Below are 23,180 nucleotides of genomic sequence, written 5' to 3'. Positions count from 1 at the left end.
GCAGGGGGCTACAAGCTATAAAACCCCCAAGGGAGCTGGGGCCTCGCTGTCCAAAGAACCTGTGCAACCTAGCACCTCGTAAAAAGATAGCGCAAGCCTTCCCAGGAGTTCAAAGGAATTCCTGAGAAGCACAACCAGATAACACTTTTAAAAATCAATTTTTTCCCTATGTCTCATATCTTGGATTATGAGAGACTTACATAAAAACCAGGCATATCGTCGTCAGATTGGCCAAGAGGAGACGAACAGTTAGGTCACTCCCCTTGGCTGGAATACAAAGGAAAGCAGAAAAGTAGATCTCATGAACCATTCAGTGTAGAATTTCATATTGCATGTCTAATCAATCCTCAGACGCGTCTGCATAATAATCTACCCACGGGTGGAATGTCACTTGTGCATAGGAAAAGTTATGAGCCAAAATATGAACTAAAAGAGATTTTGGCTCTAGTTTAGGCCTACGTCCAGACGATCATGCCCTAAATGGGGTATTGGTCCTTGACTTCAGAGACACCCCCTGCTGGGGAACCACAAAATGGGTTGTCAGGCCTAAGAGAGCAAAGTTGAAGAATACTCCCGTTTAACATCAGAACCAACTTGGGAGACAGGCCTTTTGCTATGAAACTTGATCTGCAAACCCAAGGCTGATTGGCAAGTACTTTAACCTCCTTTCTGTTACCTCTTTGATGTGCTGTTGCTCTCTGTATATTTTTATATATATTGGTTACATCTTTTTTCTGTAAATATTTTTATTGCGCCCTTTTGATCTTTTAGTAATAAATCTTTCCTTCTGAAAGTGTTGAACTGTTTCTATAGCTCTTTATTGCAATTTCCGAATTCCTTTCTCTAAAAAGAGCGCTACTGTTTGCTTAACCCTCTGTATAACCGGCCTGCGGTGACCGTGTTATACAGGCGATTACCTCAACCATTATAGTGTTATTGCAGATATCGCCAAGTTTCCTCTTTCTCTGTATAAAAAGGAGGTGGTGGCAGTGTGAAGGGTTAATTGCGTAATTAACCTGACCCAGTAACAATCACTCTCAGGCTGCCGGTACATAAATTGTGGTCCAATTAGCTGGAAAATCGTTGTGCAGGGTGCAGCTGGGCGTAGCATTTTTACATTGCGGTTTTATATTGGCCAATCCTTCAGTCATGAATTTGGTGAGAAAGTTCGGGGTCTGACGCCGCGTTTGTCACATTTTGGTGGCAGCGATAGTGGGATCGTCACACCAGCCACTTCCTTTTGATCTCTACCTGATGCAGAACCAGGACTTGGCGAGCCAGTTAAGTCTGCTCAGGTAGTAGATTAAGTGACTGAGGGACAGTTCTATGAAATCCGAAAGGATTGTATAGTCTGTACAAATGGCTGTTGCTGTGTCACAATTGCAGCATATTTTCGGGGTATAAGGACTGCAGCATATGTATGTGCACACTTTGGAACTGTTCAGTCAGTAAGCATTAAATTTGAATGGGGTGGGGCAGTGCCAGGAGGTATATAGAGTTGAGGGGTTTAACCACTTGCCCTCCAGAGGATTTGCCCCCTTCCTGACCAGGCCATTTTTTGTGATACAGCACTGCGGTACTGTAAATGACGATTGTGCGGTCATGCAATGCAGCACCCAATTAAATGTATGCCCTTTTTTTCCCACAAATAGAATTTTTGGAATCTGTATGCTTGCAAATGTTGATCGCCTCTGCGTTTTTTATTTTTTGCGTTATAAACAAAAAAGGCAATTTTGGAAAAAAACGTATTTTTTTACTTTTTGCTATAAAACATATCCAGTAAAAAAATTTAAAAAATCAAATTTCGTCATAAATTTAGGTCAAAATGTCTTTGATAAAAACAAAATAACAATACATGTAAATTAATTGGTTTCAGTAAAAGTTACAGCATCTACAGTATATATACTGGAATTTATATGGCAGTATATATAGTTTTTTTTTTTTTTTTTAAATAATAGTAATGGTGGCGATCAGCGACTTATAGTGGGACTGTGGGGAACTGACTAACTGCCACTGACATCCCCAGTGACACTAAAAATGATCAGTGTTAATAAAAAGCACTGACACTGTACTAATGGCACAGGGCAGGCAGGGGTTAACTTCTGGGGCTATCAAATGGTTAACTGTGTGCTGTTTTACTACGGAATCATACTGCTTTGTATTGCTCTGCTATGCAGAGCAATACAAAGCAGCATGCTGGTGCTGACAGGGGAGAGATTGGTGTTGGTTACATATAGACCTCTCCTCTGTCATTTCTCCTCTGCAATTGCTGGATGGCGGCAGGGAATCTCCAGCCAGGACCCAGTGATCAACAGCTGTAGCTGCTAATGGCAGCACGCGCACATGCCCCCTACCCTGAAAAGCTAAATCACGTATATATGCATGATTTTGCACAGCCCTGCCCCCCTGTAGCAGCAGTTCTGCTATAGGGCGGTGGAGAACCTGTTAATAAAAGACACATGGTACACCAAAGAAAACTACTGAGACAATAGTATTGTGGTTTGATTTGATGGGCCTACATTAATTAAATTAAGGAGATATTGTCATCTGTAGAAACAACACTAAAAACAATATGTACAATCGTGTTAATACTCAAAAAAAAAGTCTTTACAATACTCAAGTAGCAAACAAGAAATCAAACAATGAAATATGTGGTAAAAATGGGCAGTGGTTACAACATGTGGGCTACAAAGGTACAACCCATGCCAGGAGGCTAACTGTCAATCACAGAGCCCCCCTGGATAACTTTCTCTGTAGCAACTGGAAGTGTCTATTGTGACAAAACTGACACTGATATTAACATAAACATTACCTAAATCAAGGATAGGCAGCAGGAGAGCTGTCAGAATATTCTTTTTTTGAATCAGAAAGAACCTTTATCGAACATTTGCAAGCATACACATTCCACAAATTCTCAAAACATAGCATTCAGTACATCAAGTCATAATAAAGTAAACAAATACAATGACCAGCACTATATAGACTGAGGCAAATCCGAGCCCTTCAGTGTTATGTTCAATTGCCCCACCAGTGGGCCAAACAGGTAGGAGCAGGGGCGGACTGACCATTTGGAAACTCGGGCAGTGCCCGAGGGCCCGGGGTCAGTAGGGGGCCCCATTGAGTTTGGGCAAGGACTCAGGGGCCCCATGATTCCCTATTGCCCGGGGGCCCCATGAGTTGTCAGTCCACCCCTGGGTAGGAGAATGGTCCCACAGCATGTTAATGGCTACATATTTTACCCTGACTGTTTATATAAAAATGATATTGCAAATGTCAGTCTACCCCAATATCCTGTTCATAACTAGGTCAACTGGCGCCAAACCAGGAATGTCAAGCCAACCTCCCCAAACTCTATCAGATTTAACAAAGTATCCTCTGTGTTGATAGATAACAAGCTCATATCGTAAAGTGGTACCCTTATGCGTAAGTCATTCCTTAGCTGTCATCATATTCAGTACATTACTTATGGATTACTTATGGACATGCTTTGGATAAAAATTATAGTTACAGGCTATTATTTCTTTAACAGCCTTACTAATGGGGAATCCTGCTACCTCAGGCCCCATAGAAGCCACATAGGCTACAATGGCTATTGTTACACCACTGTTGAAGAAAATCTAAAAAAAAAGTAATTCATTGCTTAACAACTGGTTTAGGGCGACGCTGAGTGCTGCTTTTGTGATCGCAGTGTCCATTGGCTAGAGCAGATTACAATTACTGGTAATTGGGTATCAGGTGATTGCTATGATTTTTCTTAGCGATCATATGATAACAATGTACACAAACACACTGTCATGAATGGATATTCATGCATGAACAACTGCTTGATTAACTGTAGTCAATCACAGATCACAACCATAAGCAAGCTGTCCATGAATGTTAACCCATTCATGACAGCTAAAACTATTGCTCATACAATGATCATCACTATATAAGCAATAACAGTGTAAAAGAAAATTCTGATCACCAGTGGTAATTAAATACCACCAAAAGAAATTTGTGTAAAAAAATGTATACAAATTGTATTTGGGTACAGTGTTGCATGACCCAGCAATTAACCAGTTAAAGTAGTGAAGTGCTGAATAGCAAAAAAATGTTCTGGTCATGAAGGGTTTAAAATCTGAGGGCAAGTTGTTAATATATTTCATCCATCAATCTAAACTATGGACAGTAGTTGGACTATTCAACCACAAATGTTAACTCCTAGACACCACCAGGGATGACTGTACACCTCAAAATACAGGAAACCCACTCACCAATGCCACTATCTCCTCCTTTCCAGCTTCCTCCCCCAACACACCAAAGGAGCCACCATATAAATCCAGGTACAACTGCATATGCTCTAATCCCACAAGACAGAACTAAACATCTCAGAGAATCCTCCCTTTAATACATGTTACCAGAACATAATCATCAATACAAGCATACACAGAGCCTTGAAAGCCAGAAAGAAAATCTCCTACAATACAAAGAGGACAAAAAAAAAACAAATAACTACAAACAATCCAGCACTAGGAGGGGAAGATAATCAAATATTTGTGACCTGATGTAACACAGAAGATGAAACCGAAAAAAGAAATATTCTAAAAAAAACCCTTTTGCTGGCTTACTGGCAGCCTCCTAAATTCAGACATATAGCAGTACATTATTCCATAGGAAACTGCAATACTCTCATTACAGAGATGCAAATAAAGGATCCAAGACTTGCACCAACACATGCTGCAAATTGAGCAGCCAAATCAATCCATTAAAAAAGTCACTTATGCAAAAGGGACCTTCAATATCAGAAATAAAACAGCTGTTCTTCCAGTTATGCCGTGTACCTCATTCAAAGCAAAAAATGCAAGCACTGGCAACACAGGACAGAAATTCCAAAAAATAATGACTAAACACAGGAACACCATAAAAAAACATAAGGAAGATGCTTACTCTATGCCTGTAAGACATTACTTCTCACAACCAGACTATTGTATGGAAGACATGCATGCTATAGTTTCTATAAAAACTTTTAAAATATTCAGGAAAGAAAATCTCTCTTAGAATCCTGTTTGACACAAAAATAATGGACTAAATGTGTACCTCAGTTTTTTTAAACCATTATTCAACAGTTTTATGACCACTCTCACCTCTGTGACTCATCCATTCCAAAACCCATTCCTTACCTTATCACACCAGCTGTCCCAGATTACCTGCGCTGTGTATGCTTATGGGGTTTTTTTCTTTCTTTTTTTTTTCTTTTTGTTTAGAGATTGTCTTATTTGATATTTTGCTAAAATTGTGTTAGTACTGCTTGGACCTTAGTAGAAGAGGTACACCTCAAAAGCCTGTCCTGAAAATTTTGAATGTTGGTGCAAGCTAAACAATAATCATAGACCATAATTATTTTTATACGGTAGCAAAATGTTGTTATATATAGAGTTGATAAAATATATTTAAATATTTTTTCATATTAGTGATCTAAATTCCTGCCTTACAAGCCACAGGATAAATGCATTTTCTTCAACACTGAATTTGTTATTGCTGTCTTCACATCATTGTTCCTCAAAGTATATATGAAAGGGTTTAGGAGTGGGGTAAGCACCGTGTACATAAGAGCAAGATATTTGTCATTTTCGCTCCCAGTAGGTCTGATGTACACAATAAGAGCTGATCCGTAGAAGAGACTGGTCACAATAAGGTGAGAGGAACAGGTGGAGAAGGCTTTTTGTTTGCCTTCAGCACCTTTGATTTTTGAGATGGTGTTAATGATATGAACATAGAAAGTTACGATAATTAAAATTGGAAAAACCTCAACGAGAATAGCGGCTATTATTGTGACTAATTTGCTCATGGAAGGATCAGAGCAAGACAAATTCTGAAGTGGAGCCAAATCACAGATGAAATGATTTATCTGATTTGGTCCACAGAATTTCAATTGGACTGTAAAAATAAGAGTCATAGAAGACAATGAAAGACCACCAATCCATGGTGCCACGGCTAACGGAGTATACATTTCCTTTCTCATAATAGCAGAATAACGTAAAGGACTGTTAATAGCCAAGTCCCTATCAAAGGCCATGACCAGTAACAAATAACATTCTGTCATACCCAAACCATTGAAAAGAAACATCTGTGTGAAGCATTCAGTGATAGAGATCCTCCTATTTCCGGAAATCAAATTATCCAGAAGCTTGGGTATAATAACGGTCACAAACATAATTTCAAGAATGGCAAATGTAGTTATGAAAAAATACATTGGGGTTTGAAGCAAGGGTTCAGTCCTAACTAAAACAATGATGGCAATATTTCCTGTAATGCAGATGATGTATGCTACCAAAACAAGGAAGAACAGTAATAACTGGAGCTGTTTTAAACTGGAGAATGCAATTAAAATAAATTCTTGCACCATGGTCCTATTGAATTCTTGTTTTAGAGAGTAGGATCCCTGTAAAAGAAATATAGGGAACTGTCATTAAAGGGGCTTTGAGGACAAAAAGAGACCTTCTATTTGTTTTTGATTGATTAGAGTTAAAACAAGGATGTCTCTCTGTTTGCTATTTGCAAAGTTATCAGTACCCTCACCATCATATATTACCTTCTATAAATATAAATAATATAGTGCAGCGCTTAAAGATAAACCAAACGTTCCAGCAAAGAACACCAACAAAGCAGGAAAAAATATATATAAATAAAAAGTCAATTAAATATCCGTGGTGCTCTCTAAGCTGATGAAAAAAATCTCCAGAGCTTGTCTGCCTCAAATGATAGAAGTGCGCACTCACCAGAAACGCATGGATTATGCGCATATAGAAATAGCCATCCTTGATGTTAGATCCAGGACCAGGTGGTGGGCATCCTTCTCATGGTGGATCATCCAGAGCTCCAATGCAGGTCCAGGGGTCCCCTTAAGGTCAGCCAGGTAATCCTCTATGGTAATGATCCCTCCTCTAGATGGTACAGGCACCTTCTCTGTCTTTTGAGATCATCTGTCACCCTCACTGTATTTTGCAACGGACCTCTAGTCTTTCTAGTTGACATCGTCTTATGATCCAGGACACAAAAAGATGAGTCACCAGAGCAGCATTACCACCGCCGTCTTCCAGAGTTCTCTGCTGTGTATTCGGTCGCTAGGCTGCCAAGCTGAACTCCTATATTACCTTCTGTCAGGACCTGGTTCTGAACCTGCAACCTCTGCTGTGTCTGGCGATTTCTCTTCTTGTTGGACAGTCATCTGGACAATGATCCTGCCTTGAATCTTGTTTGTCTGGAACCTTGAACTCCACTTCTTATTAAAGCCATGCCTTTGCTCTTCCTGTTTGCCAGATTATTGTGCTCCTTTCAGCCAATATCTTGCTCTTGTCACTCCCACTGCCTTCTGTATCTTCGCTACCACTTGTTATATATCTTTGGCTTGTTCCTTGGCTACAATGCTGCTTGATCCCAACCTGCAACCACTCGTTACTGGCCTTTAGCTTTACTGACTATGCTTCTGGTTATTCCTACCTGCTATATCTGCTAATGGACCCCAGTTTGCTCACTTCCTGGTGGGGTGATCCAGAGGACTGTGACCTGGTACTAACATGAAGCAAAACCCATCTCCACCATCAGGAGCTCTGGTGAACATCGGTTAATACCAAGGGCAGACTGACAACTCATGGGGCCCCCAGGCAATAGGGGATCATGGGGCCCCTGTGTCCTTGCCCAAACTCAAAAAAACCTATGAAAAAGGTACCAGGGGCATCTCATGGGGTCCCCTACTGACCCCAGGCCCTCGGGCAGTGCCCGAGTTTCCAAATAGTCAGTCCGCCCCTGTTTAATACTTAGACTGTGCACCTCAGGTGAAACCTTTGTCAGCTGCCAGGGTGACCTGCTTCTGTACTTATCCAGCGGGTCAGTGTGTGTCTGTCTACTGCTATAGCTACTGGCCTCTGAGCCTGACTCCAGATTGTGACACCTTCATATAATGTATCATCAGACTGGAGGTTCTCACAATTCCAGTTTCCATTGCAGGAAGTATTGTAATGAAAGCAGTTGAGTAGAGTCTGTGAAACTTTATTTGCATTAACATCCAGATTTTAACGATAAGCTTTTTGGGTATACCCCCCTTTTACAAGGACCAAGCAGTACTAAGTTTTAGCAGAATGTTAAGGCAATTTCTGGGAGCAAAGGAAATAAAATTCAAAGATACACATCAATGGTAATAACATTTGGATAGTTAGTGATATAATGCAGGGAGAGTGCTATGGAATGGGAAGGGGAGAAGAGTCACAGATGTGAAATTGGTCATAAAACTGTTGGCTAGTGACCTCAGTTCTGTGACTTATTCCTTCTACCCAGTCCATAGCCCTCTTCCTGCCCTATCTCAGTAACTATTATAATTGTACAATGTATTACCATTGCTGTGTATGTTTGCATGTTTTTTTCTTTTCTCTCAGAGTAACATTCTGCTAAAATATCATGTGTTAGTACCTCTTGAACCTTGAAAAGGGGGTTACAAAATTATAGCTTGCCCTGAAAATTTGGATGTTAGTTCAAATATAAAGGTATCAAGGACCATTCTCAATTGTTGTCATTGCAAGTGCACTATTATGGCTACAATTGCCTCAAGCAGGTAGTATTCTAAAAGTGTTCATCACCAGTTCTTTTCTAGGGACTCCTTGATTAAGCAAACAATCATTGGGAAGCCGATGGAAATATACCCTGTACACTCACATGCCTACCCACACAGATTACTATTACCATTTATTGCATTGTGCATAACACAATGTGCACTTACTAGGAAACTCTCAGACATAGTCCAGGTAAAACCAGATGTGTGATAGAAAAAACATACAATGACAGTTTAATTATTGAAAGAATATTATGAGAAATGATACCTGAATTGTGTTAGCATATGAATATATTTATGTGTAAAAACAAAGGGAGAAGGGCCCTGCAGACTTCACACACAGGGGACAATTTTCTTCTGAAACAATTTTGTTTTTTTTACACCAGAGACAAGAATCTAGAAATTGCAAATTAGCTGTAATAGAACTAATATAATGCTGTTTTTTTTTAAACGTGGCTTTACTAATTTAAAAAAGGAAACTGTTTTAATAATCACAGCATAATCTTGCATGTCTTTCTAACAATGGAGAGGTATTTTTATTGCTGTGTATTTTATTTGCTAAGGCAATACATTTTGACAATGTTAATAAGTCCCATTTAAAGAGAACCTGTGCTTTGTTCATGATCCTGCTAATGTTTTAAGCCTAACTCCGGGCAAAATAAAGGTTGCATTGCGAGTATAGCCTGACTGAAAGGGAAAAGAGTCAACTGCTTGTTTTGTCTAGGAGTGGAGAGAAAGCTTGTACTCACCTGATTCTCCACTACACCAGATAACGGCACTCCCCCACGGTCCAGCAGTGGACTGTTCCTGGTATATAGAGCTTGCCCTGGGCTTGATGACTTCAGGCACAGTTCACAACTCAAGACTGTTAGAGAGTGGGGATGCTGCACCAGTCTTGTGCTAGGAGGATCGGAGGATTAGGTAAGAATATCTCTCACCAATCCCCTAGACAAAAACGAGCAGTTACCCCATGTGGTGCAGGCACAGCCCCACCACATGGAAAAACTTTTTTTTTTTTGCCTGGAGATGGGCTTTAATCTATGGGAAAATTAGTTATAAAGACACATAATGTAGATATGTATTTATTAATACGTAATTAAATGGGTGTAGCCCCAATCAGTGGACTACAGTTGCACAGTCCAGGCTATCACTGACAGTGTCACAGTGATGTTCACAGCTTACAGCATTAGGGTGTGCACCCCAAAGTGTGTGTGTATATACATATATACTGTATATATACACTGTATATGTGTGTGTATGTATATATATATATATATATAATATATATCCTACTGACGGGAAGGCTGCATGGGCCCCCTGGATTATGGGCGGGCCATTGCGACCCATGCAGCTCTGCTGATGCCCTCATATATCCCCACACAGGCTCTGATAGAACACAGCAGTGGGAGTTGACATAGAAAGTTCAGAACCCCGCAGAGTGAGGTGTATGGCCAGTGTCCGAACATTCCGCCCTTGGTGCAGATGGAGAGTGCCCCGTAGAACTGTGATGGGAGAAGTTTGCGCACAGCATAGAACCACCCTCACATTGCTGTGTGCCTCAAATTACTCTTCTGACCCTTTGCCCTCACAGACAGGGCCTACTCACTGGGTGAAGGTGTTCAGCACATGACTGTTCCAATAGTCTCCGTGACCTTAATGAGGTTGTTCTGGACATGAGTCAATTGCACGGGGATGGTGTAATGTCACAGAGAGGCTGCATGTGGTCACCATTGGGACTGGTAAAGCTCTGACTCTGATGTCTGTACCCCCTCCCAGTCACACCAGTTCTTATACCACAGTGCCACCACTGCCGCTACCCAAGAAGTACCACCTGCCTGCCATGCCTGCCTACTGCAAGGTTTTTTTTTCCCAATTAACTGACAACCCTGAGATGTAAGGTCACGTGAGCGAAGGTAATAGAAAGCAATAAATCATCTGCAAACAGTGCGCATTTCTGGGGGTCATCCCCACTCAGTACCCTCAAGATATCTGTATTGTTATGTATTGTTATAGCCAGTGCATCAATAGATATTACAAATAAGAGAGGTGAAAGCAGACAGCCCTCTCTGGTACCTGACTTAATTATAAATGGGTCTGATTTATAGCCTTGCAACATAATTTGAGCGTAAGGCGTTCTATATATAGATCAAAGAGAAGCCAGAAATTTTGGTCCAAAAAGGCCAAGACAGAGAGTTGAATGCTTTCCGTATGTCCAGAGATAGTAGAATCCCCTTTCTATCCCCCAGCCCATCCCAAGAGTTATTAAGAAGAGTGATCAAATCAATTGCATGATGAACCTGATCTAAGTATTCAAAATAGTAGTAAAGCGAGCACTGGTAATACAATTTTAGAGTTCTAAAATACTAAAAATGATATAAATACAAACGTAGCAGCTAGCACTCAGGGTATTGGCAACAGTCCCAGAATTGCAATTTCTAAAGTATTAGTGCAGCACTATAAATACATGTCACAATTCATAAACGCATGTAAACTTAGTGTATAGGTGAATAAAGTGCACAAAAAGTGCAATATTGGTGTAAACTACATATATCATTCAAATGGTGCTAAAACAGGTTGTAAAAGTTCATAAAATCACTCAAAAAATATTGGAATGTCCTTTGTGCAAAGATATCGACTGAGAGAGTGCCTAGAGTGCCTTCAATGTGTATGCAAGCATTAGAACTGGACTAAGAAGCAATGGAAACCGTTGGCCTGGACTGATGAATTCAAGAATGGTTTGAGGAACACAACAGCAAGTGTGAGGTGTTGCCTTCTCCAGATCTCAATCCATCAAGCATCTTTAGTATTTGTAGGAAAAACAAGTCCAATCCATGGAGGTTCCACCTCGCAACTGCTACTGACAACTTGTTGCCATATACCACAGCACACCTTCAGATGTCTAGTGGAGCCCACCTCATCGGGTTATGGTGGGTGATCCATCAAGTCTACTATTTTTATTTTTTTTTTAAATACATTTTAAATTTTTTTTGGGGGGGGGGGTTGTTAACTTTTTTTGTCTGTATATAGATCAATGTTTGTCCCAAGTATGTTTGAAACCACTGTTAACTGTTGACTGACTCACTACCTCTTTTGGAAGTCTATTCCAAGCATCAAGCGTATCAATGTTATGGCTGATTGGTGTGTACTATAAGACAGTCTTATAATGTATCTTCAGACTGGGGGTTTTTCACAATTCAATTTTCCATTGCAGGAAGTATTGTGAAAGTGTTCTTCAGCAGTTCTTTTCTAGGGACTCTCTGATTTAGGCAAAAAATCTGTGGGAAGTTAATGGAAATATGCCCTGTGCTCTCATGTATGACTGCATAGATCACTTTTATTGAATTGTGCATAACAACGTGTATACTTACTAGGAAATTCTCAGGCATAGTCCAAGTAAAATCCAGATGTGTGATAGAAAAACATACAATGACAGTTTAACCATCCAAGTAGCAAGAAATTACACATGAATTGTGTTAGCTTATGAGTATATTTATATGTTAAAACAAGGGAGAAGGACCCTGCAGACTTCATACACAGGGGAACATTTTCTTCTGAAACAAATATTTTTTTTTACACCTGAGACCATAATCTAAAAAATGCAATTACATTGCAATATAACTCATTAATAATGCTGTTTATTTTTTACATGTCTAAAATTAATTTGAAAAAGAAAAATATTTTACTAATTAGAGCTTAATTGTATATGCCTTTCTGACAATATTTGAAGAGGTATTTTTATTGTTGTGAACATTTTTAATGTGTTTCATTTTAAAGTGAACCTGTGCTTTGTCCATGTTACCCCTAATGTTTAATCCATTGGAACAATTGCACAATGTACAGTACATATAAAGACACATATTAATGCAGATATATATTTTTTTAAAAATCATTAGATGTGTGTAGCCCCAGTCAGAAACAGCTGCACAGTCCAAGCTGTCACTGACACTGTCACCCTTGCTGCAGCCATTCATACACAGCCAGTGCTGCAGCTATTTTCCCTCTCCTTTCCTACCAGTGAACACTGAAAAGATACGTTCACCTTTTGAAAAATAATAATAAATGCACATTTTTGCAGGTAATACAATGTGCATTTATTTTTTTTTGTCTAGAGCATTGCACCCATGGTTATCAGATTGTGGGTGCAATCTCAGGCTCCTAAGGTTTTGGTGTCAGCCTCTTGTAATCCCTGTTACGGCAGCACTCAGGGTGGATGAGGGAGTCAATTAGTTGTACGCCATGTAAATGTGATTACAAGGAACAAACTGACACCTCATCAGTCTACTGTGAGGCCTGGTTCTCGCTTTCCCGAAGTGTGTGGGTTGGTTGTGGGTGCAGGAATTGCACCTATTCCTACACTTGCAACCAACCACTGCCAAATTGGGGAGCACTTACGAGATGCATGGGGTTGCCATTCATTCTGAATGGCACTCCCATGCATCTCAGATCGCAGCAAGCTGGTGGATGCGAAAGCCGCATGGTCAAAAAGAATATATTGCTAAATATACTGTAGTCTTCTCTGCACATGCTATTGTGACTAAGACTACAATATTGGCTTTCTGGAACATTTTGGATCCACTGAGGGTGATTGCAACTAGTGAAATGTAAATACTAGTTGCCAGCAGTAGGTTTTAAGTGATTTTTGCCAATAATGTTGTATTCACAATCATTTTATAATAAATCCAGAAAAACCAATGGACCATTATAGCACACATAGGTGAAGGATACACCAAAATAACTATTGTTACAAATTTATATTAATCTCACCATGGATGAACTAGGGTCTTCACAATTGATTACAATTCCATCTATACAGTGTCCATAATAGACAATATCAAATGGATTATTTTTCCAGATCTGCTGGAGCTCCTGGAGACCCTTAGTTAAATTGGCATAGCTGGAAGCAAAATGTGATAGCTGTGCCTAGGGCTTATCAGGATTCACTCTCTCCACCCTCTAAGACCAAACATAAATATACCAAGAGCTATGGAGATGTGAAGTTTATCACCCAGTACCGCCACAAGCATAGGCAAATGGAGAATATACTCAAACGGCATTGGGGTATTCTGCTCCAAAGCCCTAAATTAGGCCCAGTTTTGGCTGATAAACCTAGGATCATTTACATAAAAGTAGAATTCATCAATATTTGGTGATGGCAGCTGTTCAACGGTATATAACTATTTTTATCAGTCTGTTTAAAAAAATTACATTACAACAATTCTAAACCTCAATATTCCTCACCAAGAATTAATAGAGGGAGAACCTCTCATCAACATTGGAGGACTCCAGACCAGAGACCTCCAGCTCATTTCAATAGAATTGAGAACAGATCACCAGTTTTTCCAAATAATTCTAATGAGAAATTTGATAGGAACTATACACCAGCCCATTTTTTAGGGGAAAGCTGGGCACGAAAGAGAAGTGCCACGGGAAAGGAAAGAGGGGAGGCAAAAGGGTTAATAAACCTCAAAAAATGAAAGATGTGAAAGGCACAGGAATCTTCAATCTAAGTAAGGTGGAGTTAACAACCCAGGAATTAGAGCTTTTAAATAAAGGACTTAAGTTTGCCCCAAAAACATCTCTTAACAAGTTTCAGACCTATATTAACGTTAGAAAATTTGTCAGACAGATATCCCTTAAGAAGTATTTTCACAACAATCCTACTGTGCACAATATATCTGATAATGGTACTATTAATTCCAATCTCCGCAACGCATCATTATTCAATCCGCCATCCCAAACCAATGCATACATTAACACTTTTAGGGATACGGTAATTAAAAATCTTGAAGCGATAAAAATTAAATCTGCTGGGAGGTATGATCCTTCCAAAAAAGCTGTTGATTCCCTTCTAGAGAGGAAGGACTTAGTTATACGTCCGGTGGACAAAGGAGGAGGAGTAGTGGTCCTAAGAAAAACTGAATATATTAAGGAAGTATACAATATCCTTAATGACAAAAATACATGCCTACCCTTTACAAAAAAAATCCATTGGGACAGTTTAGGAGAACTTTAAAGGCTATTATTCATAAAGGATATGAGGATAAAATTATGAATAAAAAAGAGAAACATTTCCTTTGCCCGTCAGCTCCTAAACTCCCAATATTGTATATACTTCCCAAAATACATAAAAACCCAACTAACCCTCCATGTAGACCGATCATCAGCGGCATTGGGTCCCTATGTTCGAGAGCAGGTGAGTATATTGATTATTTTTTACAGCCCCTCGTAACTAATACCCCGGTTTACCTGAGGGATACTAAACAAGTGCTTCAGGAAATTAGATATGTAACCTTGGACCCTACCACATTTCTTGTCACAGCAGATGTGACTTTCTTATACACTAACATTGACCACTCTGATGGCATGAAGCTGTAAAATAATTTTTTAGATTTTAATGGGATGTCTATTTTACAGAAGGATTTTATTTTAACACTTGGATTTTGCGATGACAAAAAACTATTTCTGGTTCGACCATAAATTTTACTTACAAACAAAAGGAGTTGCCATGGGGGCTAAGTTTGCCCCCAGCGTGGCTAATCTTTTTTTATGGCCAGATGCGAAGCAGATGTCTTCTTTACGAGAGAATTGGCCTGAGCTCTCCTTTTAGAAAAGATATATTGATGACATCCTCCTGGTATGGAATGGTGATGAACAAGCCCTTTTAATTTTTTTTAGAGACCTTAAACAACAACATGTTGAACATCAAACTTCTAATTATAGCAGATGCAGTATACATTTTTTAGATTTGAAGCTAATAAACCGAGGAGGCAGAATTGTCACGTAGTCTTTTTTTTAAACAGACTGATAGAAATAGTTATATACCGTTGGACAGCTGCCATCACCCAGTCCGGTTGCAAAACATCCCCAAAGGGCAATTTTTGAGAATCGGATATAACTGCACAGATATTGACACTTATTATACACAAGCATCTGTCATAAAAGCGAAGTTCCTAGAAAAAGGATATAATGAATCTACATTGAATCAGATAATGGATGAAATAGGGAATTCCAACAGAGATGAAATGTTAAGCCATACCGTCATACAAAGAAAGAAAACAATTTGCCCTTTTGTCACTAATTTTTCGTTTCAACATAAAGCAATCACTAGAGTCATCAACAGCAATTGGAACATTTTAAAATCAGATCCTATTTTAAATCAAATTTTACCAGAAAAAAACAGAAATTACTTTTAGAAGAGCTATGTCCCTAAGAAACCGAATAGCTCCTAATATAATTAATCCTCCGAGTAATATCACGTTTTTTTCAGAAATGAAAGGTTTCTTTCCTTGTAGGAAATGTGTGATTTGCCAATGTAGAAAATTAACAAGGAAAACTGATTTGTTTTAGTTCTACAGTAAAGGGTAGAACATACAATATTGATGACTTTATTACATGTACTAGTAGACATGTTGTTTTTTTGCTACAATGCCCGTGTAAGATGCAATATGTTGGACGTACCACTAGGTGATTAAGTGATAGGTTAAGAGAGCACGTAAACAATATCAAAAAAGGTTCTAAAAAACACTCCCTATCTCATCACTACAGGGTCTGCCATAACAGAGGTCCGTCTTCGCTTAATTTTATGGGCATAGGCATAATTAAAACACATTGGAGGGGCTTAAATAAGAAAAGAGCAGTTTCACAATTAGAATCAAAGTGGATCTTTTGAGTTGGGCTCCTTACATTCTAAAGGGCTCAACATTGATTTTGATATCAACTGCTTTATAGATAATAGTTCGATTGCTTTATATATTTTTACTACCATATGTCCTCTTAGCGTTTTAGTGACTAATTTATAGTGACTCCATTTTATACACTGACTCCGTTTACATTTTTTTATATTCTTATCATATTTTTATCCCAACCATTATCGGTATTTAATTGGAACATATAAATTATTAATAATAATTAATAATATAATTATTGTACTTTTTAATATTTTTAATATTTTTTATTTTCTTATTCATATGTTTACTTTTGATATTTTAATTCCATTTATGTTTGTGTTTTTTATTTCTTACATACATTAAATTTGGTTGATTTTTATTTTATTTTTATATATGTAACATATGCTGGTATTTTAATTACGACTGACCATGTGAACTTTCCTACTGTTTTTTATTTGGATTTTTATGAACATTTTAATAATTGTATGTAATTTCATGAATGTCTTTATTACTGTGTTTACCAGTTGATTTACTTTACATGACATCCTCACCCTAATGTCTTTACTGGATATATCCTAATATGTTTTTAACAACTTAATACACATAATATCACAGGATCAAATTGTAACGATCCGATTGTGTATGTTTGTGGGGCGGTCTCTGCTGCATGATTCGCGGTATTTAAATATATTAAGTGGGTGCATAAAAATAAGGGCATTCTCAAAGCATTTTTCTCTACCCCTCAATGTTAGCAGTTTGATAAGGATATCTATCCTATCTATCCTGACGTTTGATCTTACGTTTGAAGCTATTTCCTCTTATATGGTAAACAGAGCAATCTGCTGGAGTTTAAAACTGCCAACAAAATGGCACTGTAGTGCGCACGCACATTCCATGGACATAGAGATATGCAATGTAATCTTTTGGTCCATGACAAAACGGCGCCAATGCACTGCGCATGCGCCGAGTAGCCGGCAAAATGGCGGGTGTGATATGCGCGATCGCCATTTTTCAATATAAATACACTTGTATAGACGTCTGATGCTGTAAGCCTGTACCGTATGATTAAGTGCTTCGCTTGAAATGCGTCAGTGAGGGGCTACAGCATCTAGACGTCACACCACCGCTGGTGGTCATCCTGAAACTATATGGTCAGTGTTTTCCTGTTATTACTACCTTGTTTTGTGGAAATAAAATTCCAGTGAAAAACAGTATCACGCTATGTGGCATTCTTTGTTGGGCTCTCTCTGTGAGTGCCATAATTCACAGAGCCTATTATAGACGTGACTCGACACAGTGATACCTGTCAAGGGACACTGAAGGGAATAGGAAACTGGCCTGATTTTGGAGCAGTGACCTGAACATACCTGATGAGGCAGTATTAACTTCAAAATGTGTGTTTATAGCGCGCTTCTGGTGAGTGCGCCCTTCACTTATTACTCAGTCACATCAATTTTATGATTGATTGAAGTATTTCGCTATTCCATAATATATTTTATATCAGTGCTGCACCTGTTTACATTGACATTTATACTGGGAGGTTTATGGTTGCCTTTTGGTGTCCCAGCAGCTGTTGTGTTTGTAGCGCTCGCTGAAACTTCTTTTATAACATGTAAAACTATTTGTTTAGTTCTTTACATTTGAGCATGGGGTGCCTTGAGATTATGTAGAATTTTAAAGCATACCTTGACTGAAAAAAGGTTGAAAAAGACAGGTGCTGAAACCTGTAGCCTGTAGCCTATATATCAATGCATTGTTTATGTGGCTTCGACTGCCAGTGGCTGCATGCCAACAGCCTATTCATGTTTTGTTCCAATTGACAGCCATGCACCTGGCGTATAAAGCCGCATAAACAAGATGCTCATTCTTGGGCTACAGATGTCAGCACCTGTCTGAATGAGGTCTTGGTGTCAGCCTCTTGTAATCCCTGTTACAACAGAGTGAATGAGGGAGTCAATCAGGTGTACTCCTTTCAAATGTGATGACAAAGAAAAAGCTGACATGAAGAAAGAACAGCATGAACAAATACCTCATCAGTCTTCTGTTATTCTATCTTTGTTTTATAAGTAGGCTGAGAGCAAGGAGGTGGACATTTCAGTAACTGGAAATTCCTACCATGTCACAATATACAGCAGCAGTAACGTTTTAAAAAAGCTGTACTTTTTTTCTTTTTAAAAGTAGTAAGTAGTTAGAGTGAACTCTAAGGACTTTGCTTGTGATGAGGTGATGTAATCACTCTACATCTTTATTAGAGTCAACTTTGTAGAAAGTCAGAAGGTGAAAGGCTGCAGCAGAGAACTGATCTGTGTCAGTCATTTATAAACACAACCAAAACATCACAGGTACCAGGATTTCCATGACTGTATCAACTCAGAGCTAGCATCTCAGTCTCGGAAGATGATTACAACCCTGGATTGCACCTGATTAAGGAGGGCATTGCCAGACAAAGCACAATATAAGTGCCCCACAGACCCTATGTAGTCAGCCACCTTGTTCTTTAGCTACTGGTGATGGTTGCTGCTGGCCTGCACCTCATGGGATCACCAGGCTTGAAAGAAGTCTTCACACATCAATCACCCTGCCTGGTGGTTGTGTTGGTATTATTGCTGTTTGATCCAACATAATGAGATAGACCTATAGAAAGAGTCTTAAAGCGTTCAACTTTGGGAAAGGTTTTAGGAACCTGGGCAAAGAGCAAGTGCTACTTTATCTTTGCCCATTGCTGGCTGAGATCCAAAAACTGACCAATTTTTTACCTTTTTTTTTGTGTAGGTCCCTGACCCTCTAAGATGCTCCCTGCTAGGTCCTTCCTTGCCATTGATCCACATGAATACAGCCTCATCCTTAAGTGCCCTGTGTGCCCTGAGTAGGCCATGAATAGTCTACTTCAAAGGAACAGCAATGGCAGTATGTCATAAATGTTGGCCTCATCCTGGCTAACAAAGTTGGTGTCTTGCACAAAGAGTGTTAGTTTTGTCAATGCTCCAGGGTAGTATAATAAAGATATCTAGCTGTCATCCTCGTGCTGTACTTTGGTAGTAGCAGTGCTTGATCGGCCAATGCTGCTGATACAGCTCTTCACCATCTGTAAGGTAGTTATTACAGATTCTTCCTCTTCATCCACAGCTACTCCTGCAATTACATTGGCATTGGCTAAGTTTAACTTTTGACTCTTACAGTGGGATGAGGGTCAGCATAGAGCTATGCAGAGAACATGCAAGTGTAGCTCTCTGATTCTGCCAACCCCACCTTGCCATCTCCAGCTTTACCACTAAACAGGCTGCTTTCTGTGCACCAGCTGCTGGAACATAAGAAAAAGTAAATTCCAAGGCACTCTCATGCCCAATGTCTCAGTGCCAGCTTGGCAAAATTGCTAGCTTTACAGCTATTGTCATTCCAGCTGTTGGAGTCTGTTTCCTTCACAGGATTTGCTGCCTTTGCTGTATCCCAGTGCCAGGCTCATGGTCAACATTTTTTAGTTTTTAGTTTACCAATTGAAAATCCATTTCACTACACTTGAAATAGAAGCTAAAGTGGTTGTAAACCACTTTGTCATGAAATCTGAACAAAGCATATATAGTATACTGTATGTGGACTCCCAGATTTTCCAGCGAGTGTGTTCCATCATGGATATAGGAAGGCAGGAAGATGACAAGAGGCTGCAGAAAATTATTGACATAAAGAGAAGGACCACTGATAGTACTCGGAAGAAGTATTTGGAAGAAGGTTCTCTCAAAAAGACAGCTTAATTTTTTATTCACAATACTTTCAATACTAAAACTTTGGTAATCAGGGATTTTAACTCTATGAAAACCGCTAGGAAGGGGACACATCCCCACAATGCATTAGCGTGCTGACTCTATTTTGTAGGGAACTCTGCAAGCACGTTGGACGATCCCCAGGCTTTTAATTCTCCTGTCGTTTGTATGTTATTGTTTTTCACATCAATTTTACAATAAATCTTGGATAATGCGCTAGGTGTTTGCACCCTCTGTGTGTTCTTTTCCAGTTTGTGGTTTGATCTCCCTCTCGGAAGAGGGCTGCATCACCAAGATCATGTTCCCAAAGCATTTTCACTTTAATGTTTCCACCATTACACTAGTGATTACCCCTGTGGAGCGCTGGAGAGGTGGTTTATGTTCTCTTTGGATTTTAACAGTATGGCATATCTTGATGCTGTTTTGGCACCTTAAAAGTCCCACAACTAGAAAAATTGTATTGGTCTAGTGACTGAGAGGCACACCAGGTGTAGATGTATGTAACAACTGAGGTTTATTGGAGAACTTGTGTTGACTTTTGACCTACAAACTATTTCAAGGGAATTGCTTCCCCCTTCATCAGGGCTAGTGTACAGAACAAAATTGAGCACAACCAATAAATATCACATAACACAAGTGTACAAAACAAGATTAGAACATTGATCTTTGGTACATGTACGAGATAGGTAAGTGGATGCAGTAAACATTTATAGTATACACTATATAGCGTAAAGAACATAGTGAATATGTGGAGCAAAAAGGATTCCTTTTACTAATAGATCTGGTCGGGAATATATAAACTATTTAAAAATAATATTGTATAAAAATATATATATAAATTAATGGGTAAAACATTTTATACAAAGCATATACTATTACGGTATATAATATCTAAGATTATTTAATTATTATTGCATGAAGATTACACCACTGTAAAAGAGTCATAACCATAGGTACACAATGATAAGGTAATAAAATAGTGTAATAATAAAATTGAATAATTACATTAAAATGCCATCTTGAACTAGAACCTGAGGTGATGTGCAAGAAAGTGGAACTAGCTTGGATCAGCTGTGGATGAGAGCCTGTTGGCTCTGTATGTGATGGATACAAAGATTGGTGGGAAGTGTCATCAAATGGAAATCATGGGAATGATGGGCTAGGATGGTGAATGTGGGGAGTTGGGCCGGGGGAATGGGATGGGATTAGGAGATATACCTGTGTGAATGATGATATGGTTGGGGGATATACATGCATGAATAATGAAGGAAGAATATGGTTGGATAAGGAGATAAGCATGCTTGAATGTTGGTGCCTAAGGAATGGGGTCAGTAGTGTAGAGATAGTCATGTTCAGAGGGTAAGGTGATAAGTATGGCATAGTGTATGTGAAAACATAGTGGCTGGGGAATACTACATTCTCCTGGGACCTCCTACTTGTATGCATTACTGTACATAACACAGTTGTACACTGGGGCTGGGGGTCTTACCTATGAAAGGCAGATGTCTCATCATGATAGTGAGGCGAAGGCGCTCATTGTGAAAGACAGATATTATCTCTTAATAATACTAGCAAATGAGTGAGTACCCTACCATTGTGACACTGTTGCATAATACAGGCTTAGTAACTTTTGCTGCTAGCAGGGGATTGGAACAGATTTAGGTATTTTATATGGATGATGGGATATGGACTGTACGCAAGCTTCCTTATGTACTGCTGCTCTACTTTGTAATTTGGATGACCCACCTCTACCTTCTGGTTGATGATCCACTGTACAATGTGTTTGCCTGGTTCTCCCTTCTGCTGCTGCTCAGCTTTAGAGTGTGGCCAGGCAATCTCTTTCTTTTTATCTCTACCTGTTGCAAGATCAGGACACAGTAAGCCGTTGAACTCTGCTCAGGTAGTGAAGTAAGTCACTGAGGGACAGTCCTATGAAATCCAAAAGGATTGGATGGTCTGTACAAATATTTGTTGCTGTGACACAGGAATTACAGCATATTGTTTGATAATGACTGTGGCATATGTACAGTATGTGCATAGTCTTGAACTGTTCAGTCAGTAAGTTTTAGATTTTCAGGTGAGGTGGAGCTTCACAAGTATATCAAGCTGAAGGGTGTAATAGAACACCGCAGAAAAATACTGAAATAATAGTACTGTGGTTTAATTGAACCCATGTAGGCCCATCAAATCAAAGTGATATTGTCATCTATAGAAACAACATGGATGACAATATGTACAATCCTGTTAATACACAAGTAACAAAAAGGCAGTCATTACAATACTCAGCAAGCAATAAATCAATGCAATATGTGGGCTACAAAGGTGCAGCACATGCCACGGACATGAGGATATGTATAGGGTGCATCAATGGAGAGGGATGTGGACCAAGAGATGTCAGCCGGGGATGGAGGAGACACTGGACAACAGGCACCGGGCAGCACTTCTAGGAGTTGATGCAAAATCTGTATGTGGAAGAGGATAGATCAGTAAGGCACTTCTAAGTGCAGTATATCCAAAAGAATCTTTATTAATGACTGTTAGAAACACTTAGATACTCGTAGTTAAAACAGGCTTAATAAAATCGTCTGAGTGCAGAGCCTCAATCTACCATGTGAGAACCTGCTGTGCTGACCAGCAGCTGCAGGGGGAGCTGAGGATCAGATGTCCAAGATGGCCACCGCAAGTTCTGGGGTCACTGGAATGCACGGTGGAGCTCATGCTGTCCAGAAGACCGCAATCCACAGTGGTCATACCCATCGTCAAGCAGATCCTGCAGGTTGTGGATGATTGCGGCAAATTTTGGCTTCTCTTCACATTACATCTGATGGGCGTTTTACACTTTTTTTTCTTATGAGTGTTTGTAACTGTGGCTAAGTAACTTTTATCTGCAATACTGCACTTAGAAGGTGCTTCTCTCCCCCTTTTTTCTTTCCTTCATTTCTAAAGAGTCGGCTCACTCTGGGATGGCTGCCATCTGTGCGCTGTAGGATTTTATGGACATTTACAGACTTTCCATAAGCCTTTTGTGTACTGATCACATATTTTTTATTATTCAGAATAGGTCAGTATACAGATCTTTTCTTTACAAGGTTAGATAGAATAGGTTTAGAATGGAGGTGGGAATGTGTTTAGCCTTAGTATAAGTCTGAACTTCAATGTTAACGTCTA

At 39.3% G+C, this 23,180-nt stretch overlaps 1 protein-coding gene across 1 annotated transcript; it reads right to left on the bottom strand.

The window, feature by feature from the left end:
- Positions 1-5,470: 5,470 nt before the first annotated feature.
- Positions 5,471-22,769, bottom strand: LOC149452279 (olfactory receptor 2AP1-like). Its single transcript, XM_089689549.1, has 5 exons — positions 22,766-22,769; positions 19,286-19,386; positions 15,410-15,537; positions 13,352-13,481; positions 5,471-6,424 (listed from the first exon to the last, which is right to left on the bottom strand). The coding sequence occupies exons 1-5, from the start codon at positions 22,767-22,769 to the stop codon at positions 5,471-5,473; spliced, it is 1,317 nt and encodes a 438-aa protein (XP_089545675.1).
- Positions 22,770-23,180: the final 411 nt, after the last annotated feature.

The sequence above is a fragment of the Staurois parvus genome, unplaced genomic scaffold (assembly GCF_062004578.1).
Source record: "Staurois parvus isolate SC_StPar_1 unplaced genomic scaffold, SC_StPar_1.0 ptg000486l, whole genome shotgun sequence".
Classification (NCBI taxonomy): domain Eukaryota; kingdom Metazoa; phylum Chordata; class Amphibia; order Anura; family Ranidae; genus Staurois; species Staurois parvus.
Note: the sequence above shows the minus strand (reverse complement) of the source record. Positions and strands in the feature narration are given on the sequence as shown.

What these genes read in the sequence shown, in the direction of transcription:
- LOC149452279 (XM_089689549.1), bottom strand. An exon ending in CAAGCACTGCTACTACCAAA is followed by an intron (nt 15,538 to 19,285) that starts GTACAGCACGAG and finishes TCCTTTTTCTAG; the next exon opens with GAACTTCGCTTTTATGACAG. An exon ending in AAGACCCTAGTTCATCCATG is followed by an intron (nt 6,425 to 13,351) that starts GTGAGATTAATA and finishes TTTCTTTTACAG; the next exon opens with GGATCCTACTCTCTAAAACA.